Source organism: Spizellomyces punctatus (genome assembly GCF_000182565.1).
Source record: "Spizellomyces punctatus DAOM BR117 chromosome Unknown supercont1.16, whole genome shotgun sequence".
NCBI lineage: Eukaryota > Fungi > Chytridiomycota > Chytridiomycetes > Spizellomycetales > Spizellomycetaceae > Spizellomyces > Spizellomyces punctatus.
Window position 1 is genome coordinate 517528 of NW_015971552.1, and position 24573 is coordinate 542100.

The window sequence follows — 24573 nt, forward strand, 5'->3', positions numbered from 1 at the left end:
CGTCTGTCAACCCACGATGGCGAGTATTCTCCTCTTCACGGATTTGTTCTTCATGCCGCTGCTGCTTGCTAACCACTTCAGCAATTATTTGTCGAGTGTTTCCTGCATTATAGTTACCGAGGGCACTAATGGATGACTCTAGATCTCTTGAACGTCTATCTGCATCAGCCGCTTGGCGAGAAATATCGTGAAGGCTGACTTGTGAGGACGCCACAGATGAAGACAGTTTGTCCATTTTAGCACTGAGGGATGCCAGGAGGGTTTTGCCCGTCTGAAGTTCGTATTCGAGGTGTGTCCGTAGGCGGCGTTCCTGGGCAAGTTGGGACTCCAAATCAAAAGAAACGGAACCCTTCAAGGGGGTTTGGAAGTCTGGCATAGGAGATACGGACGGTAGAGATGGAGAGATGGCAAGGAGCGAGGTTGATGCGGGGAGATTTGTGGCATGATTTGGAACGGGGAGCGCGGATGCCGACGATTTGTCAATTTGTTGCCGCGCATCTGATAGCGGCATTGTCTCCCTTTCACGTCCAAGCTGCGGGGCATTGCTGATGTTGCCGTCCGAAGGCCGCTTGTTTGAGCAACAAATGTTACCAGTGTTCAAATTTCTTCAGAGTGCAGGGGCTGCATACCGATTTAACATTGCGCACTCCCAACAACTTCTGGTACTCCTCAACCTCATTCTGGCGGTGCTTCAGCTTCCTACAACGTAAGCATTGTTAGCAAGGGTTTTGCAGGTCTTATTCAAGTCCTTTTGACCGCACCGATCCTTAGTTTCCGCTTGTTGAGCTTTCAGAAAATCTTTGAGTTGCCGATCTCTCTCAGCCTTTGAGCGTTCTCTTTCATCGATCGCTGTCCAGCTGAATGACATGTTAAAGTACGGACGTATCGGCGAAAGTATGGACCTCGCAGGATCGTAGAAACATGTTGAAGTGAGTCATGCGCCTAGTGTTTTTCAATGACAATCGGAAAGGCTATTGAACATCCGCTGCTTACGCGAGTCATGTGTAAGCAGCTCTTAGCCTCGTGTGTTTATAATTGAAAGTATCCAAATGATACTTTATAGTACATGCACTATATCCTTCATACAGAAAAAGTCACCAACCACAATTTAAAGAGTATTATTGAAGAAGTAGAAAATCCTGGTCAGATACCATTCAGTCAATCATAGACATACATTATATTGCTTCTGTAATGTCCCGTTCTTACATATGCCCCATCATAAGAAATATGGCGTTGTCTGTCTAGGTGGTACCACTCGTTCCGTGTCCGGTACTGCGTTGAAGATTTTGAAGGAACTTTCATTGATCTCTAAACTCTCGTCAATCGACATGATCGAGGCAACGTTGCCGCAACGGTAACAGTAGTTTGGTGCGGACCATACGGTAACAAGATTTTCATCTTGGAACATGTACTTATACCCCTCTTGTACCAATTGGTGTGCTCGTGCAATAAGGATAAGGTTATTTACATGATTGAACTTCAACACACAAGAATTGTCAGTTATGAGCTTTCCGAGCATCACCATCGTCAGTTCACTCACCTCAGACGTAACTTTGCTCCCGAATAGCCATCCAGCCCCTCGCGGACTCACCGCCCATGTGTCGATGTCCTCTGGATCTGACCACATCAGATCTAAAGAAATAGATGTAAACTTCCAAGACTTTGCCACGGATGAGCGTTCAGAAACATACCACAGAAGGCGCCCTCATGCGGAATCTCTTGGCATCGCTGTATCGTTCGGATCTGGTCCAGTGTCCGCACATCAGGAGAAAGGCCACCATGCACACATAACACCCGCCCGTCGACAATCTACGATTGGTGTCAAATGGATATTTTGGTGGTAATTCTTGATTCTCCTCTTTTTGCACATACCGCTGCTAGTGTCAGATAATCGAATACAGAACAGCAGTATTTCCACACGTTTGCGTTCCCATATTTGGTCTGACATTCATCTATGTGACATGGATAAATTTTACAGGACGGTCGCTGAAAAAGTCGAGGCTATCATTACGCACCGTAAAATCCGTACACCTGTGTAATTTGTCGGCTCTCGTGATTGCCCCTCAATAGGGTGATCTTATCTGGGTACCTGGAACAGAAAAGATTCTTGAGCTCCGAGGTTCTGGATATGGTAGACAAACTTAGGCTGCGCATTGCTTACCTGGCCTTCAGTGCCAGTAATAGTGTGAACGTTTCCAAGCTGTAATACCCCCGATCCACAAAATCCCCCTAAGTAACAGGACCAGAAATGAGCTTTGCGTGTCCAGATATGCTGAATAGAACGGGTTTCCCACCGACCATGAAAATGTAGCTCGTATTAGGTATCTCCCCTCCCACTTTAAATAACTCCAGTAGATCGTAGAATTGACCATGAATGTCGCCACAAACCGTAACTGGTGAATGTACGGGCTGAATATTTGATTCCTCCATCAAGAGCTCCTTAACCTACGAAATTACAAAGAGTGCTGGTCAACAAAATGATCTTCGATTGGCATTCATCCACCAGTTGACATTGTCAGCACAAGCACCGTGTGAAATGCGCCAAAGACCATGCCGGACGGGACTTCTTTCAAAGCACGATTGTGCCCACAATAATGCACTCCAATCATCACAGCGCCATGTAAAATTTCTGCTGCCGTGGTTCCCTCCAAAGTTGGCACGAGACATTGGGCCCCTTCTCCACCGCGTCAACAATATATCAAAGTCCCTGACATACCCACCATGTCACAGAGTTTTTTTATGTCAGGTTCAGGAAGATACTGACATTTCTTCACTGTTTCGAGCCATTCATCCGGACCTGCGTAACAGCGAAGAATCTCGACGTAAGTTCGCCGTTGGCAGGAAAGGCCTAGGTTACGCCAAGCGAGTACTACCAGACATGGTTGCAGTTCAGATGTTGTAATTGTCGTTGTGAAAGGTGAAATTCGGGATACTCTTCCACACTGGGAGGCGACGGCTAGGTAATGTGCGAAAGACGTTGATTACACGGCAGGATCTTGTACGGTTGTTGTTATCGCTGGTCTTGCCGGCACGTCAGGGTATAGCGCGCAAAGCCACACTATGGCTGATTGTGGTGGCATAAGGTGTCGTCATGCCAACAAAATCTGCTTAGGTAAGGAGCAAGTTAGAGGCAGGTCTGTTTCAGCAGTTTCCTTTCCTTGTTGGCATCTATTCTTTCGCTAAGAAATTGGGACGGTCCATCATGGCAGGGATGGTCAGCTCTGGCTTGATGGATAGCTCACAAGGCAATGAACGATTGGCGTGTAAGAGAGTACGCTCGGAGTATTCCACTCAAGCCGAACCCGACATTGAGTTAAGGTCGTTATGGACTCCTCCACCCTCACCAATTGCTACGGTTGCCACCATTTGTCCCATTGCGCACAAAATGTGGTTCACAACACCAACAGAAGATCTTAATCGCAAGAGAAGTTTAGATGGTGAATCTACGCAACCACTACCTGCCCCTTCAACTGTAGATCTCATGGATGTGGATCTACAACCCCGTCCAGCACTTTCCATCCTTACGCAGTGCTTCAACCACGTACGCACCACGACATCTTCTCCCACTCTGCTTACCCTTCTCGATGACCTCCTCCGCCCGTCCCTTGCATCCTGGCGTGCGCATTTTAACCTTCTCTTCTTAACGGAAATAAGGCATGCCCATCCGGAACCCAGCAATGTCACAACAACCGGTATATTTCATTTAGTTCATTATCTCGAAGATATGAAAACACTGCAAGCTACCTGGCAAGCTGCGGCGGGACATTGGGCCTGGCTCAGTGGTGCAATTACAGTTGGAAGAACATGCGGCAGCTGGACGCTCTATCATAAGGTGATACAACAGCTTGTAGTTTACTGGCTGGAACAAGAAGGCATGGTCCATGCTGTGAATGAGTATCGAGCTCTGACGTGAGCTTGCATCAAGCATCTAGCAGTGTGGCGAAATCGAGGGTGAAGGTTAGAGCCGGATAGGGATGCCAACGTATTTGATTTAGACCATAGGTGCAACGACCTCCGTTGCAGTATAGCTCCCTGATTTGATTCTATCCTTATGTATATATGGTATATAGCATGATCTATCATTAATATCGCATGATAAATTCAGGCGGGCATGGTAAGGATCTGAAATTTGCATTCGTCCTCATTTGCGGGGATCCCAGGTGGGGTTGACCCTCAACTTCACACGGTCGTTGTTGGCAATGTCAGAAAAGTCCACGTACTTGAAAGTCGTTTCGGCGGCTTGGCTACCATCTGGATTCGTTTTATGGTCATCATGAACTACCAGCAGTCCCTGTGGGAATTTGGTTCCCAAGCCGGTGGAGACGACAGCAAGGCCGTCAGTCTCAGTCACTTCGTCGATATTGTTACCCGCCTTAACAGTGAAGGAAAAAAGATACTTGTGGGGGGCTTTCCTCTCATAAACGTTGTATGCGCTGATGCCTTGGACGGAGACGAAGATATATCCCTCGTCCTGCGGAGTCGAATTGCGTGTCAAAATGGTGTGCAGCTTCAGTCATTGCTGTGAAACCAACCTTTTCTTTGCCATAAAATAGTGATACACCTTCAACATCTGGAACCAGATGCCCTCCATTTGCAGTGTCAACGGAATCAACCAAGGTTCCCTTGGTACTTCCGTTAGGTTCAGCATCATACTTCCACAGTCCTTTGTCCTCCTCGCCGACGAACAACCATCCATTATCCTTGTCAGCCACACACCCCTCAACCTGGCCTCCATTGCCCGCTTTCCAACGACGAACCAGTTTAGATGTGAGGCTGCGGCCCTTCGCGAAAATCTCATATTGGAGGTACTCGGAAGTTTTCGAGTTGATGAAGACTACGACAACACGTTGGTATTAGGTTATGACTTCTTGACGGGGGTGTCCAACTCTCGTGACATACCATACTGCTTGCCACTTTTTGGACTCTTGTACTCGCAACTTCCATATACCTTAAACCCGTCTGGCGTTGGTTGCGTTCCACCTCGAATCTCCTCAAGCCGCCCCTTCTCGTTAATCTTCCACATACAGATGGTGTCATCGGTTCGGCAGGCCGCGATAGCAATGTCAATTTTCTCAGAATCAAATTCTAGGTCATAGATTACATCAACGTTGTCGGGCCTGCCAGCTGAGACGAATTGCAGTGGCTATACATAGGAAGAAGATATCAAAGGATCATCCAATTAGAAAACTAATCACTAGGATGCAGCGTGCACACCTTGCCGTCCAAATCAAAGACATGCAGACCTCCATCTGCCTTCTCTTTGGAGGTTGTAATCACGACGGACTTGGCCGTGTCTTTTTTGTGAATCCAAATGGCGGGATCGTCACCGTCAATCCCAGCAGGTCCTGTCTCAGCCTTGGGAACAATTTCATATGGAGTTTGCGGAGCCGCCAAAGGAGCAGCGCGCGCTCCACATATGAGAGGAAGAAGAATCAGAAGGTTGGTCAACTTGGTCATGATTGCAGTATGAGGACTTTTGGCGAGACAGATGAGGTTGACAATGCAGATATTTAAAGAAGAAACGGAGGAGGGCTTTGGAACTGCGCTTAACCTAATGCACGTGTTAGAAACCCACGTAATGGGGGGGAAGCTTTTTGTTTTTTTCTTGATCACAGCCGTCTGTGCCAATAAAGGACGACGATCTCAGCACGACATCCTACGATGTTGTTGGCGATCACAACATTCTGTTCAAAATCGACAGCGAGGATCTCATATGCACGTGGGTCTTGCCTTTGTAAGTAACTTGTAAGTTTAATTCACTGTTATCCACGTGCATTGCAAGTCAAACTCTATAAAACGTAAATTGGGGGAGTCTGCGCAGGAAATACCCGAAGGGACAACCCCCGACTTGCCCGCAAGGTCTGTCAAGGTGTCTACCGTAAGTTTTATGCTCATCCTCCAAGGGATTCTGGCATCCATATAAACATGTTATATATTTAGTAGCATGAATGATCAAAACAAACTAAGGTTGTTCTAATTTTGGTGGATACTATGTGAGGGATGTGATCTGAATCCCTAGTGGAGAACAGATGGAATTCTCAATAAGAAAAAGCATATTTTCCCTTGGGTCCCCTGTCTGTCTCAAACTGCACACTTGACCGATCATCGAACGCCGTTGCCCAACATGGTGTGGACATTTCCAGAGGTCGATATCGATCCTGCCGACTTCCCGGTTCCTTTTACCATTGAGTCCCAAGTGATGGTGGCAGTTGTAATTATCTCAAGTTTTTGCAGCAAAAGCACTCTGAAGCCCGCAACGCTAATCTTTCACTTTGTTCCTAAGGTCTGCATACCCTTGATCATATCCTTTTCTATAAATGGGCTACTGCTCTATGTCTTTGCACGAGAGAAGCCGCTATGGACTTCGAGCAATATGTTGCTAATGAGCATGAGTTTAGCTGACTTTTTGCATTCTTTGTAAGTGTAGATTTGATGCGGAAGTCACTATTCTTCGTTTTGCTAACCCTATACTCTGCTCAACAGCACCTCCGTTCCAGTGCTCCTCTGGAATCTTGCAGAAAATGCATATGTGTCGCCTGTAGCGTGCAAATGGCAAGGGGCTTTGGCTTTATTCACCGGATCCGCACAGCTTATAACTATGAGCACCATCGCTATAGAGAGATACTTTGCGATTGTAAAGGTGGGATGGAACTTTGAATTTCAACGGTATTGACAACATGGCTCACCGTTTAACTCGCTCAGCAAAGCCCCATGCCCACTCGAAACGTTCTTGCAATGGCCTCCGTCCCATGGTTCACGGCATTTGGAATCGCTGGCTTTCCTTTCCTTCTTGGCACCCTTTGTCGCCGCCCCACCAATGTTACTTGTGCAGCTGCCTGGTGGACTCGCGAAACCCGAGGTGTTATTTTCACCATCACCTGTTTCGCAATCCTCTCCACTTCTATGAGTCTGACAGTCCTGCTGTATTATAAAACGTGGTTGGTTGTGCGAAACCAAACTAGGGAGCTCCAAGATCTGATGAAGAGCCGAATTACTGCAACTACCGTCGCAACAGCGAGCACTGCAAACGCTGGCCAGTCCATAATCCAAACTCGCGCGATGTCGACGCAGGAGTTGCCTCCTGAGCGAAGCCGGCTGCGTCGACTTGTAGATACTTGTTTGGAAGTGGTTCTCTTCGTGATGAAGGGGGCGAATGCGGACCAGGACGAACATGAAGTGTCAGGACAAGGAACTGGTTCCCGGGGAAAGGCGCCGCGCCAACATACCACCCAAAGAAGACAGGTGTTAGAAAAGATAGTGTTCAACCGATCATTGCGGATCGTTGCAGTATTTTTCTTGGGATGGGCACTGTATAACGTCATGTTCGTGCTTGGTGAGTGATCTTGATGTTAACGAGATCCTGGTGTATCAATTAATGTTCTTTACCACAGAGCTAATTATGGGCAGACCCGTTCCACTTGTTATGGACTACCTGGCTCACGCCTTGGTATGCATTTCTGGAATATGCAACATGCTGATCATGGTAACCGACAACAACCGCTTTAACGAGGCGTTTCGGCGGCATTTGGGCGTGGGCAAGTTTCGACTTGAACGGAACATGGCCAGCGGAAGCCGGGATACCTTCGAAAGCCCGTCGCTAGAGAAGGTCAACGGCAAAGTTCAATCACCAGCGATACTTGTTGCGGGCCCAGGATCTATTGACTGGAAGATTGACGAAGTGGACGGAGCATAGATATCTGTAGATAGTGGCGTACCCAGTCTTTTTAAGCACGGGAACAAATTGACAATGATATTAACCCGGCGTGTCGAGTGACATATGTGTCGGACATTGGTCCAATTGCATCTGCCATCTGGCGAAGAAACTTAACATAACGTTTCCTGTAGAGTGGCATACACAACATTTTTGAGCACTCGGAAATTTTGTGAAAATGTTAACCTTGCATTTCTAGTGACGCTCCATATCTAACATTGGTACTATTATATTGGGCGAAGACGAGCTAGCATAACGTGCCTCATCCAATTAGATTTATACACCGGCTATCTTCACGTCCACATCATCTGGAGCACATGTCAAAGGTTAGGGACTCATATTCATAGCGCCAGGTTAAGCGATGCAGATAGATCCATCTCAGCGCACAGAATTCCCATCATGGAGATCAGAGTAATTCTAGAGCTTGATTTCTTGCAATATCATCATCGATGGACATTCCTCCTTGTACGCCGCGCACCTACCAAGTTATCCCGGTGGAAGCATGGTAGCGTCAACCTTCCCACTGTCATCTTCTACTTCAAGACTAGCTTCGTCTTCGAAGACACCATCCACAGGACTACGAGGCATGGCCATAGCACCTGAGAATCGAGGAACAAATAGATGAGAATGAATGTTGGTAACATTTTCTCGAGCTGTGGCGCAAGAAAGATATCTACTTACCCGACCGCGCAGCTTCAACTATGCCGTATGGCTTGAGAAGCTTCAAAAAAGCATCTACTCGGTCGGGTTTTGCACTGAGCTCAAGGATAACCCCATCGAGACTAACATCCACCACACGGGCCCCAAACAGACGGGCCAGCTCGGTGATCGCCTGTCGCTGCAAAGCGGTTCCTAGCAAAGGGGAGAAAGACGTCCGACTCTAAAGAGCCCGTTATATTAGCGTAAAGCAGATGATAATAAAGACCACCTAGCGGAAACTATACCTCGGGCTCCTCAACCTCCTGTCCCTCAATCTCATGCTCTACGAACTCACTCAAATGCTCATGCGGCACAGTGGAAACCTTTGCCAAAAGCAGTTCCCTTTCAACAATTCTGCCATGGGTATAGTCCAAAACGGCCCACACCGGCACCATGTCCTCCAGCTGTTTCTTCGCCTGCTCAATCACAACTTTCTGCCCATTCAGAACAATGGTCATACGTGACAAATCGGGTACCTCGGTCTTGGCAACCACCAACGATTCAATGTTGAAACCCCTTCCAGCGAGGATTCCCGATACATGTGAGAGAACACCAGGTTCATTGGAAACAAGGCAGTTTAGGACATGTCGAGTAACGGGCGCGGGGGTAGCGTTTGGTGTGTTGTAGAGGATATTATTCACAGCTTCTTCCGGAGACGGAGGAAATGGTGTACGGTCAAGAAACGCCGGCTTCTTGCGTCGTCTTCGGATGCGGTTACTAGCGTCGGTAAGGTGGGTTGATGTAGACTGAAAGCGGATAGAATAGCACGCCCGAGCCAAGGCAACGTCAGTAGAAGAACAAGCCTTGAAGGCGAGTCCAGTAAACAGCCCCCTGGACAGTGCACGATTTATTGGCAACATGGCTCTGATTCCGTGCAGGACTCTAATGGGGAACGAACCTCAAAAGCTCATCAGTTGGTGATCTTGAAGATTCGCATCACGTGATTATGGAAGATCTCGATTGTTTCTATAGAAACACCAACATCATCCAGTGACTTGCCCATCTGGACAATCAGCGGGTACTGACTCATTTCCATGAAGTGTGCGCTACCAAACCACCCTGCAAATTCGTTGATTTCGCGAGCAAAGATTGACTACTGAATCATACGGGCAATCAATATAGCAAAATATTCGAAACTGCAAAACACATGGTATTCAAGATGGTTCAATTGGCTGGGAAAACCCCGTAATATTGCATGTTATTTTACAAATCCGCCGACATACGCCTCTATTCGTCAGCCTCCTCACCCAACTTGCGCAAGAAAGCCTCTTTCTTCTGCTTAACACGGTCTTTGCGCTGCTTAAGGCCTAGACGCTGCTTCTTGAACCGCTTGAGCTTGTTCTTCTGCTCCTCAGTGAGAGGTGTGCGCTCCTTCTTCTCTGCCAAGGGGTTCTCGCGGATGGCTTTGTGTGCCTCGGTGTACAAGTCCTCGAGATCATCGGGTTCAACTTCGTCCTCAATGTAAGAGGCAAATTGACGTTTGTACGCCTCCTCATCTTCTTCCTGCAGGTATTCCATATAGTCCGCAACGTGGCGACCAAAGATGTACCCACGGAGAAGCTCTGCATCGATCTCCTTGCCATCCCATCCAGGGAAACGGCTCTCACTGTGGGGAACACGAAGACCTCCATCAGCGGCACCCTTCAACGCACCGAAGATACGGTGACCTGTGGTAGTGCGGCGGAGACCAGTGTCGAGGTAGGCGGTGAAAGGACGAGGACCGTCGTCCAAGGGTTCTACCTCGTACTTTTCTCCATCAGGCTCAGTCTGACCTTCGTATTTGCTGTCAAGTCCGAGCTTCGCAAGGACACGTCGGGCAAGAAGGAGACCAGTGGCGTAAGCTGCGACATAGAATTGAATAAGTTTCCATCTGTCAGGAGATTTGTCCGTGACAAATTGCTTTGTGATTCCTACCGGCAGCCCAGTTCGTCAGACCGTGCTTGATACCATACCGTGGCAGCTCGTGGGCGTAAGCGGCGGCAAGAACAACATCACCCTGGAGCTTGGCGTACACAATTTGTGTGATAATATCCTTGTTGGTGATACGGACAACCAATCGGTACTTGGGCGAGTTGTACTTGTTCTTGGCTTGGGTCACCAAACGCTTCCGGGCATAGTAGTCAGTCTTGCCCTCTATACAAATTGCGTCAGTTCAACATGAACATTTATTGAGACTTCAGACCCTGATTCGACGTAGAGAGTCTCGTGGTTCAGATAGGAGCGAAAGAAAAATGAATCCACACGATAGTTTCTCGGTTGAACTATGTAATCATCATGTGCACGAAACTCTCTCACGTCGAACTCGGGCCTGTAGGCAGCAAAACAAGGACAGTGCAATGCACCTACTCACCGCGCCTACGCCTGTACTTGGTCTGGTACCGCTTGTAGTACGCCTTGTTCTTAACGAGCTTGACGAAAGGCTAGAGAAACACCAAACAAAGGACTGTATAAGTGACTGTCGACAGAGAATTGTATCTTGATCGCCCTCCAATTTGCAAATCTGCTATATACGAGTGTCTTCATCTTGCTTCACATCGTCATGGGTCCACGTAATTCAGGGCGACAATGTGATCCACTTTCGTCTCGCACATCCATCCATCCATCATCCTCCATCAATCCATCCCGAACAGTTTCCATTCCATACGATCCAAACATCTCAGCTCCTCCCATCATCCTCCCTCTAACTCACCATCGTGGTTGAATCCTCGCCTGGAGAAAGACACAGAGGATGATCAATGCGGAGAAGGAAGATAGCTCTGAGGCCGAGAGAGTTGCTTTGTTGAACTTGCTCCTGGTCACGTGGACATTTCTCCATATATGGCTATATGCGGACAACATCATTGGCTGAAATCTCGTTATTTCTCGTCAGCGTCCTTCCAGTGGGAGGCTTAGTAGAAGACGAGGGCATTGGAGAGGCTGGCAAGTCGAAAGTCTGATTCTTCCTTTCCATCCATCCATCGGTGAAACATCCGAAAGCTTTTACAGCCTTTTGGGTCCATCGTAACTTTTCCGTCCATCAGATAATAAAGATGGTATGTATCTATGGGGCATTAGTTTATTTCTGGATCACCAAGGCACGGGCGGATGGATGGGTTATGGATGGAGGAGCAGGGAGAAGAGAATGGTACATTTGCATGCCGAACATGCAATGTCCGTGACGATGAGGATTCTTCGAAACGCACTTGGTATCACTGGGGAAGAAGGTGAAAGGTCGTCTCGTGGAAGGGATTACCTTCTCTCTATGGCCGATGGATTTGAAGAGAACTGGCATTGGAGCCCGGAGCTTGTAGAGTTAGGTTATGCCAGTTGGGAACGGCGAAACGAGGGTTGATTTATTCAACTCCCCACTAGGATATGCTCTGGTGGCCCTGTTAAGGGATTCGTATGGAGCATTAAATCCGGGTGGTCTCAGCGACCGAAGATCTCCAGTTTGGTGAATCCTCGCTCACCTTTACTGCTACCTCTGTAGGTTTTCAGCAGGTTCGTTGAGGTTGGCCGCGTGGTCCTCATCACCTACGGCCCGGACGCCGGCAAGCTTGCCGTTGTTGTTGACATTATTGACCACTCCCGCGTCATTGTTGACGGTCCTACGACCGGTGTTGCTCGTCAAGCAATCTCTTTCAAGCGTGCCACCCTCACCGACCTGACGATCAGCATTCCCCGCACCATTGGTACTCCCGCTCTCAAGGCTCAAATTGAAAAGCAGGACCTCCTCGGTCGGTGGAGCAAAACTGCATGGGCCCAGAAGATTGCCAAGCGTGAGGCCCGTGCCAAGCTCACAGACCTCGACCGGTTCAAACTCATGGTTGCCCGCAAGCAGGTGGGTAAAATTCACACTCTGCTGCCATTGACATGCGCCTACTCACGGTGAACATTCTACTTTGACACTAGCGCCGTGCTATTGTTGGAAAGGCTCTTGGAAAGATCAGGAAGTCGAAATAAACTCCTTGTATATTTGCTGAGGGCGTAATATGAAACGTGGACACCCAAAACAGATAGTTCTGCATCACAGTGCCCCCATATCTTAATGCCTGTTGGCTGTGTGGATGAAGATTCAGTGCATTTTCCGTGGGAAGAAAGTTACCCTTAGGCACTTCGATGTGCGATTCGTACAATTTAATTCACACGAGTGAAGCTGATATATGATACAAGGCAAACAATGTACATTCCCGACATTCTCATGTCAAGCAGCTACAGCAATACTCTGCCTCTCCATTTCTGCTCTGTCCAGATTCCTCATTGGCCTCCATGCCATTCTGACGGCTAGGAACTCTCGTTCTATAGCGCGAACCAGATCCCTGTTCCACACGGGACCAATGGTCTCCATCACATCTGGATGCATTGTGCTAAGTATATCGGAGGGTACTGGGATCTCGGTAATTGAAGGTAGCGGTAGTGTAGTTGTCGATGATCTGCGGCGGCTCAAGACCACATCGTTTGCTGTTGCTGGCGTTGTCGGAGGTCGTGCTTGGACGTGCGACACGGCTTTTGAGGGATTTGGAGAGGCAGCGCGCAGTACTTGTGGACTCAGAGTTGATTTCGGCTGCGTCAGCGTCGCCATGGATGGGACGTATGGGGCAAAGCGAGGCCCGCGCGGCTGTTGTGTTGAACAGTGCATGTTTTAGAAAATATTCTGTGTGTTTTGATCAGAATATGGAATGAGAGGTCGAGCGGCGCCTTTTATGGTGAACCGTGGCGTGTCTGAGTTGCAATGACGTCGTTTCGTTGTAAGGCAATGAGTAATGTCACGTGGCATCATGAATATAAACAATTAACCTCGCGGTGGGAGGAATACATATGGGATTTGCGAACGAACTAGTGAAAACTGCTCAACGTGCATGGACTATATAATTTGCCTGTAGCTCGAACCAGTACTGTTTTCGAACTCCTACACAGGATCAACGTGCCCCAAAACAGTATATTTTACCTTACTATTTCTGACCCATAACATTTACTAAAACTCAATGACAACAACTGCCCAAAGATCTCCGTTGCTGTCATCACATAACCCTGGTTCTTGTCCCTTCTCCTTTCCTTTGCGACTGCTGGCTTTTCCCACCCCCATATTCTCCTTTTCACCTTCCCAATCTGCAGTCGTTAAAGGTGGCACACTAAACCCTCTGACAAAGCCGCTACCATCGTGATCACATGCCGTTACGGGCTTGACGAATTCCTTCCATTGGGGGTGGGTCTTACCAGGGCTGGTAAAGTTTTGAGGATCAAAGATATAGATTCGGTAGGATATAGATGGTGATGTCTGACTAGGTGTCGAGGGAGTTTCACTCGGCATTGTCGTGGGCCCCGACGCGCGGGATGAGCTCCCGACTGAATGGGAAATATTTGAGAGAACTCCAGACTCCTTTCTCTTTCCTGTGCTCCCCTCCCCGACTCTGTTCCTCTGCAGCAACACCCTGAAAACCTCCCTGGATTTTCCCGCCTGCTCGTCCGCAGGTACGGGCTTTTGGGAAGAGTACTCGGATGGACTATGGTTCGACGGGCTGCATCGCTCCGAATCGTCATTATCATCCTCGGGTCCCAAAGTCAACAGTACCCGGTATTGGAGACCAGCGCACAAAACAGATTCGGAGCACATAATTCCCGGCTTTGTAATGTCGGTCCCTGTATCGGACACTGAAGGGTACATCGAACCCAGATGCTGTCCACTTTTACCAAGAAAGTAGTTTGCAACATTTTTGAACTTGACCGCAAACCGGAATTTTTGAAAGCCCTTTCGCGCTGCACTCCGTCCTCCATTCATCAGCTCCGCCTGTGTCCAGAAGCTTTCCAGGACGACAGCATCTGGAACGATGCCGTCACGTTTCACGAGCTCAAGCTGAGGAAAGGTCATGTAGGTGTAAATGACGGCGGTTTGAAATACACCTGCCATTACAGCATCTTCAGGAGTTGCCTGAGGGGTAGGAGAGAGTGCGCCCGGAATATAGTGCCTGTTAATGCTGCGCGGTGAGGATATCGGTGATCGGCCATGCGCAGGCACTCGCCGTGTTGGTGTACGGATAGACGTATGTGGGGCCTGTGCAAAATCTTCAACGGCTTCTACAAATTGCTCCTCTTCGCCTTCTCGCCCATTGGTTAGGCCAAAGGGGCTCTCGTCATCAGAATTATCCGTCCGTTTTCTCTTACGTGCCCCAATGTTTGTGGGCACCACCTTTTCAAAGAGGTTGCCGAAATAGTTTCGGAGACGTAGAACGGCATCGGTAGGACCTGCATTTCTCGTTAATGAATCTGCGCTGTTACTATGGTTCGTCGTATCCTCCAATACGCTAGCAGTTTCACTCCATAGAGACACCTCCAGGTCGTCATTTCGGGTAAATGTGCAATCGTTGTCGCTGAGAAACTCCTGTTTGATCGGAACATCATCTGCAAGGACCCTACATCCTGTCACGCGCCTTGATCCAACTACCCTCTTGACCAATTCATATCTCTCGAATTCGCTTTGAACACACAGCAAGTCACTTTCGAGCACCCGGCGCACCCAACACAATGGCAACCTGGTCAATACTTGCTCAGCAGACATGGCATGGCCCTTCTCGCTATCAGGGATCTCCTTAGCCAATCCCACATTGACAACTCCACAGAGGAAGCCTAATACAGCTTCGCTCAGTTTCCGGTGACACTCTGCAAAGAGCCTACCGTATGCGTGCTTGTGACCGTACGGCGAGCTGAGGACACCGTGAGGCCGTAGTCTTTCGAGTTGAGTAGCGTAAGTGACGATTGTGTCAGTGGAGAGTGTGGTAAGGATCGTATTGACGCAGTAAGATTTCAGGGAATGTAGCTCAAAGAAGCAAGCTGCTGGAAGAATCGAAAGCACGTTGAGAGGAGTTATGGATGCGCGTTGAGAAGCGGCATAGAGGTCTCGGAGAGCTGTCTGAACAAGGGAAAGTTACCCCATGTTTGCATACATCCCGGATGCTCGCCTGTCGTTGCTGATGCGTACCTGTACACCTTCTCTAGTCACCCTCCAATCTCCGCCAATCTCAACACCCAAAAATCCCTCAACAATGACCACCTCTCCACCGTTCTCATCCAGCAACAGTCGTTTAAAAAAGGGAGACTGCAGGAGTATCACTCGGTGTAAGCGATATACGTGATTATGGGATATTATTTTTACGTCGGAAAACCGGCCCGTGCGAACTGACATTTGATACAAGCGCAATATTAGGGTTGATACATTAACTTAAGAGGAGGCTAGTGAGACAGGGCGCGAGGACTTACAAGCATCAAGAAATGTCTCGGTGCGATCACATATGAGCGAGTGCTTTGTAGGCCTACCAGCCTGAGATGGAGAATGGTGACCGCTCAACATGCGTTGAAGGCGAAAGGATTATGATCGTTGGCCTGAGGGTTTACTGAATTGAAAAGCTAGAGATCGGTGCAGCTACAGCTACTGAAAAACCGACGGGAAATTGTGCTTACCACAGAGTTTCGGACAGCGTCCACTTGTCCGAAAGCGCGACCTCTGATGACGTTTCCAGCCTTTAGCTCGTCCCATTGGTACATGAATCCAATTTCTCGCCGCACAACTTTCTTCTTGCTGGGAGCCATAACAGGCTCGGCTGCCACATACCTTCTGAATCGACGTTCTTCTGTTAAATCTGCGGCGACACAAACGGCTGAACCGACGTCTGCGAACCGCGTCAGCGAACTGGTCAAATATGGCATCCCCGAGACCGAGCAAGTACAGTTTAGGAAAAACTTTGTGACGAGTATCAATTATCGGATGAAGATTCCTAATTGGGTTTTGGTTAGTCTCATGCCATTATCTTATGCTCGTACCTGCGACTAGAACTTGCCCTGTTTGAACCTGCAGGAACACTTGACAAAGGAGAACTTGAAGGGAACTGCCGACGTATGTGGTAAATGATGAGCAATGTACCTCCAGTGTCAAAGGGCTGTTCCTGAGATGCTCTGCAATCTTTCGCCAGAGGCAGTATGCTCGCTTCGAACCGGACGAGTCGGTCCCGGAAATATTCCGCGCCAATAATGAAGATTATTGGAAGAGTGGATACTCAAGGTAAACACTTGGGAACATGGCTTTCATACTGGAAACCGTGATCAATACAATCCACCAATAACCAAATTTCTTTGTTGACTAGAGGGCACCTTGCCCCCGCCAGTAATAATAAATCTTCGGCCGAGGCAATGAAAGAAAGCTTTTTGCTTTCGGCCAACATCGTCCCTCAAGACTATGACAATAACGTGTAAGCGGCTCCTCAGCTCGTGTCTTCTACATGAGTGTTATTTTGCTCATCTACCTTTAAGCTGGTACTGGAACCGTCTGGAACTGTATGTCCGGGATCTGACCAATTACTTTGACGATGTCTATACCTTGACGGGTCCGCTATGGCTTCCAGAGCCGATCCCAGATCCCACTGATAGGGCTCGCAATGCGTCTCCGTCTTCAACGTCAATGGCTGCGCACGCTCGACCGAAAAGAATGCAAAGGGCCTTCACGCCGCCGCCGCCTCCGTTGGATGCTTTACCTCTTCCTGCAGGGGAGGACGTGCTCATAAATCCCGTTCCATCTACGATCTTTCATGCCGCCGTTCAGCACCCAGATGATGTTCCCATGGAGCCGACAGACCAATTACAGCCTGTGCGCTCTCTCACGGTACGTCCATTGCCCGCGGAAACGGCGCCACCCCGACCACTCCCAAAGTACCAAATATGTTACCCGGTTCTCGGCGATACCCAAATAGCCATTCCTTCTCATCTATTCAAAGCAATCCTTGCAACTGATACCAGTACCCACACCCATCATTTTGCCGCATTTGTCATTCCCAATCGGCCTATCCCTGAAGATACTCCTTTGAAAGTCTTTCAAGTGGGAAAAAATGATCTCGAAAAGATGACAGGGTTCAAAGTCTTTGAGGGAGGGTTGGGGCCTCAAGGAGAGCTCAAAGACTTGTGCATTTCGCACGGATGCAGGATGATGGAACCGGATGAGCACAGGTATGTACAGGTTCTTTGGCCCGCCGTTCAAGCGAAGCAGAACTGACCGTCGTGTACGGTTCAAGGCTGTACTTTCTGACAAGAGATTTGAGAAATTCAAAAAAAATGCAGCGGGTGGAGAGAACAGTGGATCAGTTGTTACGGCAGGGTATCGTACCGGATCACGAGTTTATGAAAGTGTTGGCGGAGAAAGTGGACATGCTTGATCGAACGGAACAGGAAGTGGGTGAACCTAGTTCGTAACCCGCTGTCATTTCTGCGAGAGCATACGGTGTACGTCAGGCTTGATGATGCTTTTGTAACTATACTCCCACCATTGTATGGCATAAAGTAACGGATCGCTGTGACATCACAAGTTGTCGAGTCTAAAATGTGAGCACTACCAGCTGAAAATATAAGAACCAAAACAAATGGGTAGACCGAAAAACTGACACAAAGCATGGGATATCTACATTTTAGCAAATAACGTATGTAAATGAATCAAGGACGTCTAACAAATACAGTGATAAAGCGGCGACATCAGGAACTAATAATAGATAGTAGTGTGCGACCTTTGCATGCAAGGCCAAACGCAAAGAAAAGAAGTTGGTCATAAAGCTGCTCAGCTATGGCTCCGGAGCACCACTGGCTCTTCTGGATGTGGCTGTGGATCGTCCTTTTGGTTTCGCGATCGCCTCTGACGAAGACGCCCCTATTCCCATATTCGAAAGTGCACTGACGTAGTCTGCTCTCTTCGGACCTCTTGCCTTCGCTTTTGCTTTTCCCTTCGCTTTCTTCGCCGCTGCTTTCTCCATAACCTTGTCTCTGTATCTTACTAATTCCCGCACAAATGTGTCGCCATCGCGTTGTTCTTGATATCGCTTTTCGGCCAAACGTAATGCTGCGCTAAAGTTTGGGACAAGCTTGTCTGGAGACTGGGCTAAGAGGACTTTGAGGATCGGTTGGATAAGAGTAGTACCCGAGTGTACGATGCAACGACGGATGGTTTTGTCCGTAATCACTGGACGTTGGCGACGGTTAGTAAGGAGATATCGGGCGATATGAAAGGATTGCTGATCAATAGCATAGACAAGTAGTTCGGCCAACTAAACGTATGGATCAAAAATTAGCGAAAATTTGAAGGGCAGCTACCGAGTGACCAGATTGCCAACCTTTTCTTCTGTAAAGTCCATTGTTCGGATAAGGTACTGAAATATTGCCTCTTTCTCGGTTGCAATAAGGTGTTTCTGTAGAAGGCGAAAATGTCAACAATTTCTCGGTCCACGAATCACATGCGACGATCGCATCATACCAACGGATCCACTCCAGCATGACCGCCTGATTCCTCCGCAGCAATGTCAAACCGAGCACCTTCTTTCAGCAATGTTTTAACAGCTTTAAGGTCATTCTCCACGCATGCAGCTATGAGGGCTCGTCGCAGAGCGGCAGGTGACTTGGTAGGCTGCTGGTAGTTGCCCATATATCGAGTAAGCATGTCAACACCGGCGACGTAGTTCTCGTCCACCGCTAATTGAAGTGTGGCCTATAACTGACTGGTTAATCAATGTCGGACACATTGGTGGAGAATAATTTGGCTTTACCTTGAGTACTTCAAACCCCTGAGCTGTATTCCACCGCTCCAGATCGTGCTCCAGTAATAATTCCATGACTTCTTCTTGCCTTTGCTTGGTTGCTAGAATCAAGGCCTCCACCGCTGTGTGATGCAATATGTTACTACATTGAACCGCCACCATGTGATATGCTAGAACGTACTTTTTGTCATATACATGCGAGTTTCATTTGGGAAAAATGATTCTTCCCATTGTGCCGTTGCTTCAAAGAGCGGAAACATGGTCATATCGTATGCCCTCTCTGTTGCGGGACTTCCGCTGGGAAAGCGCTCGATATGTGTAGCAATGTTGTAGCGAAGGAGTACTTTGACAAGAGCCTTATTTCCAGAACTAACAGCCGTCAAAAAGGTACGAAATCCTGCTCAGTGATAATTGGTTATGGCGACGTTCTACAGATCATTTGCACGAAAAAGTCTGCCTACCTTCATTTGTTTTCAACAAAGGTAACCCGGTTACCATGCTCCATTTGCAGAAATTCACATCAAAGCGATATTTCTTAACGAGAACTTCCAACGCCTCCATCCTGGCTGCCGTCATCAACGAATTCGAGTGGGCGTGGACAGTCCAGGGAATAATCTCTTTAAAATATTGCCCATCGTTCTTCGCCAGGGACAAATCTCCATATAGCATTTCGCCGTATTGAAGCAGTGGAATGAGCAGGCTAAGTTTGTTGATATGCTGGAACCGAGTGACGCCTCGTTGAATGATGTATCTGCAAAATTGAACTCTGTCTAAGGTAGTTCAAATAGCACTGGTTGTTTTTCTGCAACAAACCTTGGAACTGGTGGAACAATCTTGAGCAGTAATTCAAAAGTGTCTGGGTCCAGTAATTTTGTCCATCTTAAGGCGCCTTGGAAAGCGTTGAGCTTTCCATACTTTCTAACCAACCAGCTACATCGCACCCAGCATTTTCTTCCCACCGTCCGTAGCGTGCTGTTTACTTTTATCAGCCGGGATGGGTCATACACAAACGAAAATATAGCTTCAAGAAGCTCTTCAGGAAGGTCGCTGAAAGTGGTGGCTTGCAGCATGGGGCGTGCCTTTTGCGACGCAGCTCGGCGAGAACCCTGCTGATGTTGTCGGAACATTCTCCCTTCACCGCAGGCCAGAGCCAGATGCTCTCGGTCAGTTTATCTGCCTGGAAATGGGGCTCTGATGGGCCTGAAGGACAGGTCTAGGAGTAATTTTGCGATAGGTGGTTTTGACAGTTCCAAGCTAGTGACAGATGCAGGCAACAGAACAACTGTACACAGAGGCCAAGCGACAGATGCTGGAACAAGAAGCTCTTGGAGACTGATGGCAGCTCGGGGACGGCAAAGTGCCAAGCGTTGAACGTTGTTTTTGGCGTGTGGGAAACAACAAAAAAGCGGTCTTTACGAGTACTCATCATCAAATGGCCTAAGCACATCGTGATGAATGTGGCCTGTGATGGACTGTGCCACCTGCGGGTTTTCAGGACGCTCTCAAAAGGAGACTCTGAACGCAATTGCTTTTTAATGCCGATGATGGCGGTTTGGAATTAGCATTTTTGTAGCTCTGGTGTGTGCCTATCCCATTGGCCGTGTACGGTTTCTTGCGTACTGCTGCTGGGGCAAACTTATTGTTGTCTACTGCATTCCTTGCACGAGCTACCAGCATCTCTTTTGATTTTCAGTTTTTCTTGAAAACCCTAGCACTTTTATGCTCTTGCCCTCCATGGAGGTTTTTTTAGCGACCATCCACTGGAATGCTCATATCATTGCAGTCAAACGTTGCAACATTTGTGATGATTGGGGAAGTTCTGGCAAGAAATATATCTCTTACTCTCGACTCCTCGCTGTCTCTGCCTCTCACCCAAATGTGACTTTTTGAAAAAGTAGCTTACTTCAATTTTGCCATCAACAATGTAAACACTGTCACCCTCGGTTGCCTTGGGGTGATGAATCATACCAATCAGCACAAGTATTTTGCTCTTCAAAAGGATAAAGGAAATGTGTGTACCAATCATCATTCTGGAATAGTACAAATGCATATTCCATGCAGAAAGAAAATATTCCAAATAAGAAATCACGTGGATATTCAATACTGTTATTTAGAAAAAAGAATATTCCTACTATTTGTTATTAGCCATAGGTTGTGAGGAGATGCCCTCAAATTACATCAAATTACATAAAATATGATCGGGCGACAACAGGAATTATCCTTGGGGAAACATTATTTATCATTTGGTGTTTGTTCTGCATAGAAACAGTCTTTGACTCCTGCAGTTGGAATATAAAAATACAAGGGAACGCAAGCATTCTTCCCTTGGTTTCATATCACAAGTATGGAGAAGCAAGTATCTCCACTGCTCCCAACAGTATCCAAAACTGTTGCGTATCGCAAAAATCCTGCATCTCACCGATATCATATGCGCTTGCCGGTATGGAGAACGCTCGCTCTCTTGCTGGTCCTTATCAACACGTACGCCATTCCCCGCTGTGGACTGTATCCTCTCTTCAACACCCAACTTGCTACGAGAAATTCGCAGTACAGACAAGCTGCAAATCCTACGGACAGTATCCCTCAGCAGCGTGAGTTTGCGCCAGCTGGGCCGAAAAGGTTTACTGCCGTCATTACGTGGGTCAATGGTAGCGACCCGCTTCACCAGCAGATGCGCTCAATATACGCACGGGAGGCACCACATGTCAACATGGTAAATCGGTTCAGAGATCTCGGTGAATTGAGGTACACCGTGAGAAGTCTGCAAAAGTTTGCCAGCTGGATCAAGGAAATTCTCATCTTAACGAGCGATTATCGGAACGTGGAATATGGATCCGATCGTGGACAGGTTCCAATATGGTTTGCAGAGGTGTCCTCTGAAAGTGAACCAGTACCTCCCGTACGAGTAATTCATCATGACGAGTTTTTTGCAAACGCTCAAGGGTCGCTGCCGACATTCAATAGTCTGGCCATTGAGAGCCAATTGGGGAATTTGCCAGGGCTCGATGAGGATGTGAGTGTGACCTGCTCCACTGTACCGTCCGCTGATCCCATTGCTGAACAGTACTCTCGCAACAGATCATGTTATACTTTAATGACGATATTACCGTCGGGCAGGCACTCCAATCATCAGACTTTTACTCTCCCGAGTCCGGATTTGCTTTCGCCATTCAATCTGATCTGCAGGTCAGCGCCTTTGACCGGCCGCCTCGCATTGAATCTTCTCAAGGAGAGTGGCCCGCTCTTGACTGGTCCAACTATTTACTCAGTGAGTATTGTAATGGAATCTTGGCTGTTCTGCTCTCAAGCCTAACTGTATCATTTTACTCCAGGTCAAAGATTTGGCAAACGACGACGGGGTTATGTCGCTCACAGCGTTAAAGCCTTTGCGACCCCTCTATTACAAGAACTGGCCTCAGATTTCCCCTCAGCCTTCCGACAGACGTCTCATCACAGGTTTCGCGGCATCGGTCACGACGTACACACTCCTTTCATGGCCGTGCACTATGTCCTGGAAATGCATCGCGAGAGTGTGTTGAAATACTTTGTAAATAACGTGCTAGATGAGAACGGAGATGGTGTTGTGGATGATCAGGAAGTGGAAGCATTGCAAAAATTGTCCTGGGACGCAGACTTGGTGAACGGGAACGGAATTCCTGTGCGGGAAAATCGGAGGACATGGGACTCGAGGAATGGCTACCCCCACATGACAGTCCAGCCAGAGGCAGGGAATGCATGGACATACACTGATGGCACCCCACCTTCCCTCCGCAAATGCAGCTTTTCGCTTAACGTTTGCCTTCCGTCAGTGAGATCAGCTCAAGCGATTTTGCGCCACATTGGCCGCGAACACATTGCTTGCGGAGACTGCCTCCTGAATACCATGGCCCGAGCTTCGGGCGACGCTGGAATCGACTCGTACCTCGTGCAAAACACCAAGCGCAACGTCAGCTCAAATCCGCTAGCTGAAGTCTCAAAATACAAATATTCGCTTACCTCACTATCTCTGTCCTTCCTGAAGCTCGAAAACGACGACTGCGCGACATGGAGATCTATGGAACTTCTGGCGGAAAATCCAACCGCAATAATATGTTTGAATGACGATATTGGCAGACCAGGTGCCGTGAACGGCATAAAGAGTATGCTGGAAGTGTTCTTTGCACGTCTAGGATTGAAGAATGACGGAGCCGCCATCAAAGAATTTGACGCATGTGCGCCAAGGAGTCGTCCAAGGAGACCTATTCTCAGCGATTTTAGTTAGGACGATTATGTACCGACTAGCAGCACTAGATAGTTTTGCCTGCCATTAGACGCATGCAGTTTACCCTTATCCGTGGAATAAATACTTGCTCGCTCGCAACAGGCACAATGGTTGCAAAGAATGTATGGTCGCTTTTGGGTCACTTTTCGGGTTGAATGGTGTGCACAACCTGAATCAGGAGGGCAATGAGCTACATCTTGTGGATTTCGTCAGTGTGAAACGGGTTGCATACCGTCGTCTTCTTCCCACGTAAGACCCTGGCCATCCTTTTTGTGTTGGCCCACCTGCAGATTGACCGGTCCGAAAAGCCTGTCATTCCAGCCAGAATGAGGTGACCGGCTCGTCTTTGCATCACTTTCCAGCCGTAGTGCTCATTGGCCTGAAAATTACAAACTTAGGTCACCAAACTTAGATATACCTAACCCTAACTAGCGTTCGGTGTTCGTGGAATGGTTTGCTAATGCTCCACAGTATCCGGACGTATCCTTCCGTGATAACTTTGCAGCATCATAAAAGGAGCTTAATCCTACTCGTGCTTAACAATGGTAGATGCCTCTGCACCAATGCTTCGAATCAGCGAATTACGGTGTAGTGCTTAGGCTACTATAGATAAACCCTAAATACAAGCAGGGCCGGTCAAACCACGGGTCTTGAGGGAGAACCTGGCCGATCACGCTTTCTTTTCTTTTCACTTAATTCTCGCAAGTGGACATGGCAACCCAACACTTTCAGCAACTACAAATGGCATATGAAGGTTTTTTTTCTTGCCACATGTCGACGGCGGATAGCCAACAGACCCGAAGGGCTTTGCCGCTCGCGGTCATGATCTTATCTTTTTTGCCCTGCATCAATTACTGGCTCCCTATTCCTCGCCAGATGTATGCCGTGGGCGAATGCGAACCACTCTTTGCAAGCGCAGCGTCAGAGAGAAAGACATTGAATTGCGGAAGTGAGGGCCCGTCTGGTCCGCTGGCATTATAGTGTACCGATACGACAAATGATCCATAGTTCTGCGTTTGTTCTCCAGGGATGATCGCGACGTGATAACGTGTCGGGAGCGAGAGGGTTACCCCGAGGGTAGCATCTGAAGATATCCTGAGCTTCTGGTGACCCTTGGGTGTAGCCGTGCGGGAAAGGGGGAGAGAGTAGGTGGAGTCCTGCTTTGGGGAGTCCATCTTGGCTGGCAGGATTCCTCTGCGGTCTTCGTTTGTCTTTGGACACCACGTAATGGTTGAGGGTTGAAGGGAGAGGTGGCAAAAGTGGGTGGAGTGTCAGGTCGAGAACTCTGTTTTTTTTCTGCCAGCGTCTGGGGGCTTGATAGTACGCCAGGATATCGTTTGGGTCGCGACCGATGATGGCCA

At 48.2% G+C, this 24573-nt stretch overlaps 13 protein-coding genes across 13 annotated transcripts in view; 5 read left to right on the forward strand and 8 right to left on the reverse strand.

Moving 5' to 3' along the window:
- SPPG_09484 (uncharacterized protein) overlaps positions 1 to 930 on the reverse strand; it is a 3965-nt gene extending 3035 nt beyond the window's left edge. The window contains exons 1-3 of the mRNA XM_016757651.1: positions 762 to 930; positions 630 to 699; positions 12 to 568 (exon numbers count right to left, since the gene is read on the reverse strand). Of these exons, the coding sequence (XP_016605283.1) occupies positions 12 to 568; positions 630 to 699; positions 762 to 868 (734 nt within the window). The 5' untranslated portion in view covers positions 869 to 930. The remainder of the gene's footprint in view (positions 1 to 11; positions 569 to 629; positions 700 to 761) is intronic.
- Positions 931 to 938: 8 nt separating this feature from the next.
- On the reverse strand, positions 939 to 3022 carry SPPG_07631 (serine/threonine-protein phosphatase ppe1). The gene is made up of 9 exons (XM_016755793.1): positions 2874 to 3022; positions 2721 to 2797; positions 2299 to 2445; positions 2162 to 2229; positions 2016 to 2089; positions 1873 to 1952; positions 1692 to 1809; positions 1541 to 1632; positions 939 to 1477 (listed from the first exon to the last, which is right to left on the reverse strand). The coding sequence occupies exons 1-9, from the start codon at positions 2878 to 2880 to the stop codon at positions 1217 to 1219; spliced, it is 924 nt and encodes a 307-aa protein (XP_016605284.1). The 5' UTR covers positions 2881 to 3022; the 3' UTR covers positions 939 to 1216.
- Positions 3023 to 3169: 147 nt separating this feature from the next.
- Positions 3170 to 4121, forward strand: SPPG_07632 (uncharacterized protein). The gene has a single exon (XM_016755794.1). It carries the CDS (start codon positions 3203 to 3205, stop codon positions 3911 to 3913), a length of 711 nt encoding a protein of 236 aa, XP_016605285.1. The 5' UTR covers positions 3170 to 3202; the 3' UTR covers positions 3914 to 4121.
- On the reverse strand, positions 4017 to 5533 carry SPPG_07633 (uncharacterized protein). The gene is made up of 4 exons (XM_016755795.1): positions 5215 to 5533; positions 4900 to 5143; positions 4533 to 4834; positions 4017 to 4471 (listed from the first exon to the last, which is right to left on the reverse strand). Exons 1-4 carry the CDS (start codon positions 5455 to 5457, stop codon positions 4142 to 4144), a joined length of 1119 nt encoding a protein of 372 aa, XP_016605286.1. The 5' UTR covers positions 5458 to 5533; the 3' UTR covers positions 4017 to 4141.
- A 518-nt stretch (positions 5534 to 6051) lies between these two features.
- On the forward strand, positions 6052 to 7790 carry SPPG_07634 (uncharacterized protein). Its single transcript, XM_016755796.1, has 5 exons — positions 6052 to 6211; positions 6284 to 6417; positions 6484 to 6640; positions 6703 to 7333; positions 7392 to 7790. Exons 1-5 carry the CDS (start codon positions 6125 to 6127, stop codon positions 7691 to 7693), a joined length of 1311 nt encoding a protein of 436 aa, XP_016605287.1. The 5' UTR covers positions 6052 to 6124; the 3' UTR covers positions 7694 to 7790.
- A 61-nt stretch (positions 7791 to 7851) lies between these two features.
- SPPG_07635 (acetolactate synthase, small subunit) lies at positions 7852 to 9290 on the reverse strand. The gene is made up of 4 exons (XM_016755797.1): positions 8656 to 9290; positions 8393 to 8591; positions 8194 to 8310; positions 7852 to 8019 (listed from the first exon to the last, which is right to left on the reverse strand). The coding sequence occupies exons 1-3, from the start codon at positions 9268 to 9270 to the stop codon at positions 8198 to 8200; spliced, it is 927 nt and encodes a 308-aa protein (XP_016605288.1). The 5' UTR covers positions 9271 to 9290; the 3' UTR covers positions 7852 to 8019; positions 8194 to 8197.
- A 268-nt stretch (positions 9291 to 9558) lies between these two features.
- SPPG_07636 (ribosomal 60S subunit protein L5) lies at positions 9559 to 11161 on the reverse strand. Its single transcript, XM_016755798.1, has 4 exons — positions 11100 to 11161; positions 10761 to 10830; positions 10325 to 10543; positions 9559 to 10251 (listed from the first exon to the last, which is right to left on the reverse strand). The coding sequence occupies exons 1-4, from the start codon at positions 11100 to 11102 to the stop codon at positions 9638 to 9640; spliced, it is 906 nt and encodes a 301-aa protein (XP_016605289.1). The 5' UTR covers positions 11103 to 11161; the 3' UTR covers positions 9559 to 9637.
- A 130-nt stretch (positions 11162 to 11291) lies between these two features.
- SPPG_07637 (uncharacterized protein) lies at positions 11292 to 12610 on the forward strand. Its single transcript, XM_016755799.1, has 3 exons — positions 11292 to 11442; positions 11880 to 12230; positions 12302 to 12610. The coding sequence occupies exons 1-3, from the start codon at positions 11440 to 11442 to the stop codon at positions 12350 to 12352; spliced, it is 405 nt and encodes a 134-aa protein (XP_016605290.1). The 5' UTR covers positions 11292 to 11439; the 3' UTR covers positions 12353 to 12610.
- Positions 12424 to 13094, reverse strand: SPPG_07638 (uncharacterized protein). Its single transcript, XM_016755800.1, has one exon. The coding sequence runs from the start codon at positions 13026 to 13028 to the stop codon at positions 12594 to 12596; it is 435 nt and encodes a 144-aa protein (XP_016605291.1). The 5' UTR covers positions 13029 to 13094; the 3' UTR covers positions 12424 to 12593.
- A 100-nt stretch (positions 13095 to 13194) lies between these two features.
- On the reverse strand, positions 13195 to 15849 carry SPPG_07639 (uncharacterized protein). The gene is made up of 3 exons (XM_016755801.1): positions 15644 to 15849; positions 15366 to 15562; positions 13195 to 15296 (listed from the first exon to the last, which is right to left on the reverse strand). Exons 1-3 carry the CDS (start codon positions 15732 to 15734, stop codon positions 13365 to 13367), a joined length of 2220 nt encoding a protein of 739 aa, XP_016605292.1. The 5' UTR covers positions 15735 to 15849; the 3' UTR covers positions 13195 to 13364.
- Positions 15850 to 15890: 41 nt separating this feature from the next.
- Positions 15891 to 17975, forward strand: SPPG_07640 (uncharacterized protein; the record flags this gene model as incomplete). The annotated part of the gene is made up of 6 exons (XM_016755802.1): positions 15891 to 16172; positions 16239 to 16277; positions 16354 to 16442; positions 16525 to 16629; positions 16691 to 17380; positions 17446 to 17975. 6 exons carry the CDS (start codon positions 15891 to 15893, stop codon positions 17621 to 17623), a joined length of 1383 nt encoding a protein of 460 aa, XP_016605293.1. The 3' UTR covers positions 17624 to 17975.
- SPPG_07641 (uncharacterized protein) lies at positions 17806 to 20383 on the reverse strand. The gene is made up of 7 exons (XM_016755803.1): positions 19765 to 20383; positions 19413 to 19702; positions 19133 to 19348; positions 18961 to 19073; positions 18672 to 18902; positions 18532 to 18606; positions 17806 to 18465 (listed from the first exon to the last, which is right to left on the reverse strand). Exons 1-7 carry the CDS (start codon positions 20076 to 20078, stop codon positions 17986 to 17988), a joined length of 1719 nt encoding a protein of 572 aa, XP_016605294.1. The 5' UTR covers positions 20079 to 20383; the 3' UTR covers positions 17806 to 17985.
- Positions 20384 to 21140: 757 nt separating this feature from the next.
- On the forward strand, positions 21141 to 23332 carry SPPG_07642 (uncharacterized protein). Its single transcript, XM_016755804.1, has 3 exons — positions 21141 to 21964; positions 22030 to 22219; positions 22284 to 23332. Exons 1-3 carry the CDS (start codon positions 21296 to 21298, stop codon positions 23210 to 23212), a joined length of 1788 nt encoding a protein of 595 aa, XP_016605295.1. The 5' UTR covers positions 21141 to 21295; the 3' UTR covers positions 23213 to 23332.
- The last annotated feature ends 1241 nt before the right edge of the window (positions 23333 to 24573 follow it).

Bases quoted from the DNA above. Each gene is read 5' to 3' on its own strand.
- SPPG_07631 (XM_016755793.1), bottom strand. The intron at 1,810-1,872 runs GTATGTGCAAAA...CACCAATCGTAG, and splicing joins ATTATCTGACACTAGCAGCG to ATTGTCGACGGGCGGGTGTT. The intron at 1,633-1,691 runs GTATGTTTCTGA...CTATTTCTTTAG, and splicing joins GCATGAGGGCGCCTTCTGTG to ATCTGATGTGGTCAGATCCA.
- SPPG_07632 (XM_016755794.1), top strand. From the start codon at position 3,203: ATGGCAGGGATGGTCAGCTCTGGCTTGATGGATAGCTCACAAGGCAAT.
- SPPG_07633 (XM_016755795.1), bottom strand. From the start codon at position 5,457: ATGACCAAGTTGACCAACCTTCTGATTCTTCTTCCTCTCATATGTGGA. The intron at 5,144-5,214 runs GTGTGCACGCTG...TCCTATGTATAG, and splicing joins TCTTTGATTTGGACGGCAAG to CCACTGCAATTCGTCTCAGC. The intron at 4,472-4,532 runs GTTGGTTTCACA...TCGACTCCGCAG, and splicing joins TATTTTATGGCAAAGAAAAG to GACGAGGGATATATCTTCGT.
- SPPG_07634 (XM_016755796.1), top strand. From the start codon at position 6,125: ATGGTGTGGACATTTCCAGAGGTCGATATCGATCCTGCCGACTTCCCG. The intron at 6,641-6,702 runs GTGGGATGGAAC...TAACTCGCTCAG, and splicing joins GATACTTTGCGATTGTAAAG to CAAAGCCCCATGCCCACTCG. The intron at 7,334-7,391 runs GTGAGTGATCTT...TCTTTACCACAG, and splicing joins TAACGTCATGTTCGTGCTTG to AGCTAATTATGGGCAGACCC.
- SPPG_07635 (XM_016755797.1), bottom strand. From the start codon at position 9,270: ATGTTGCCAATAAATCGTGCACTGTCCAGGGGGCTGTTTACTGGACTC. The intron at 8,592-8,655 runs GTATAGTTTCCG...CGGGCTCTTTAG, and splicing joins AGGAGGTTGAGGAGCCCGAG to AGTCGGACGTCTTTCTCCCC. The intron at 8,311-8,392 runs GTAAGTAGATAT...CTCGATTCTCAG, and splicing joins AGTTGAAGCTGCGCGGTCGG to GTGCTATGGCCATGCCTCGT.
- SPPG_07636 (XM_016755798.1), bottom strand. The intron at 10,544-10,760 runs GTGAGTAGGTGC...CAATTTGTATAG, and splicing joins CAAGTACAGGCGTAGGCGCG to AGGGCAAGACTGACTACTAT. The intron at 10,252-10,324 runs GTAGGAATCACA...TCTATGTCGCAG, and splicing joins TCTGACGAACTGGGCTGCCG to CTTACGCCACTGGTCTCCTT.
- SPPG_07637 (XM_016755799.1), top strand. The intron at 12,231-12,301 runs GTGGGTAAAATT...CTTTGACACTAG, and splicing joins TCATGGTTGCCCGCAAGCAG to CGCCGTGCTATTGTTGGAAA.
- SPPG_07638 (XM_016755800.1), bottom strand. From the start codon at position 13,028: ATGCACTGTTCAACACAACAGCCGCGCGGGCCTCGCTTTGCCCCATAC.
- SPPG_07639 (XM_016755801.1), bottom strand. From the start codon at position 15,734: ATGTTGAGCGGTCACCATTCTCCATCTCAGGCTGGTAGGCCTACAAAG. The intron at 15,563-15,643 runs GTAAGTCCTCGC...ATCAAATGTCAG, and splicing joins CGAGACATTTCTTGATGCTT to TTCGCACGGGCCGGTTTTCC. The intron at 15,297-15,365 runs GTACGCATCAGC...TCCCTTGTTCAG, and splicing joins TGACTAGAGAAGGTGTACAG to ACAGCTCTCCGAGACCTCTA.
- SPPG_07641 (XM_016755803.1), bottom strand. From the start codon at position 20,078: ATGTTCCGACAACATCAGCAGGGTTCTCGCCGAGCTGCGTCGCAAAAG. The intron at 19,074-19,132 runs GTACGTTCTAGC...TGCATCACACAG, and splicing joins TCGCATGTATATGACAAAAA to CGGTGGAGGCCTTGATTCTA. The intron at 18,607-18,671 runs GTATGATGCGAT...CGCCTTCTACAG, and splicing joins ATGCTGGAGTGGATCCGTTG to AAACACCTTATTGCAACCGA.
- SPPG_07642 (XM_016755804.1), top strand. From the start codon at position 21,296: ATGGAGAAGCAAGTATCTCCACTGCTCCCAACAGTATCCAAAACTGTT. The intron at 21,965-22,029 runs GTGAGTGTGACC...CTCTCGCAACAG, and splicing joins TGCCAGGGCTCGATGAGGAT to ATCATGTTATACTTTAATGA. The intron at 22,220-22,283 runs GTGAGTATTGTA...ATTTTACTCCAG, and splicing joins CTGGTCCAACTATTTACTCA to GTCAAAGATTTGGCAAACGA.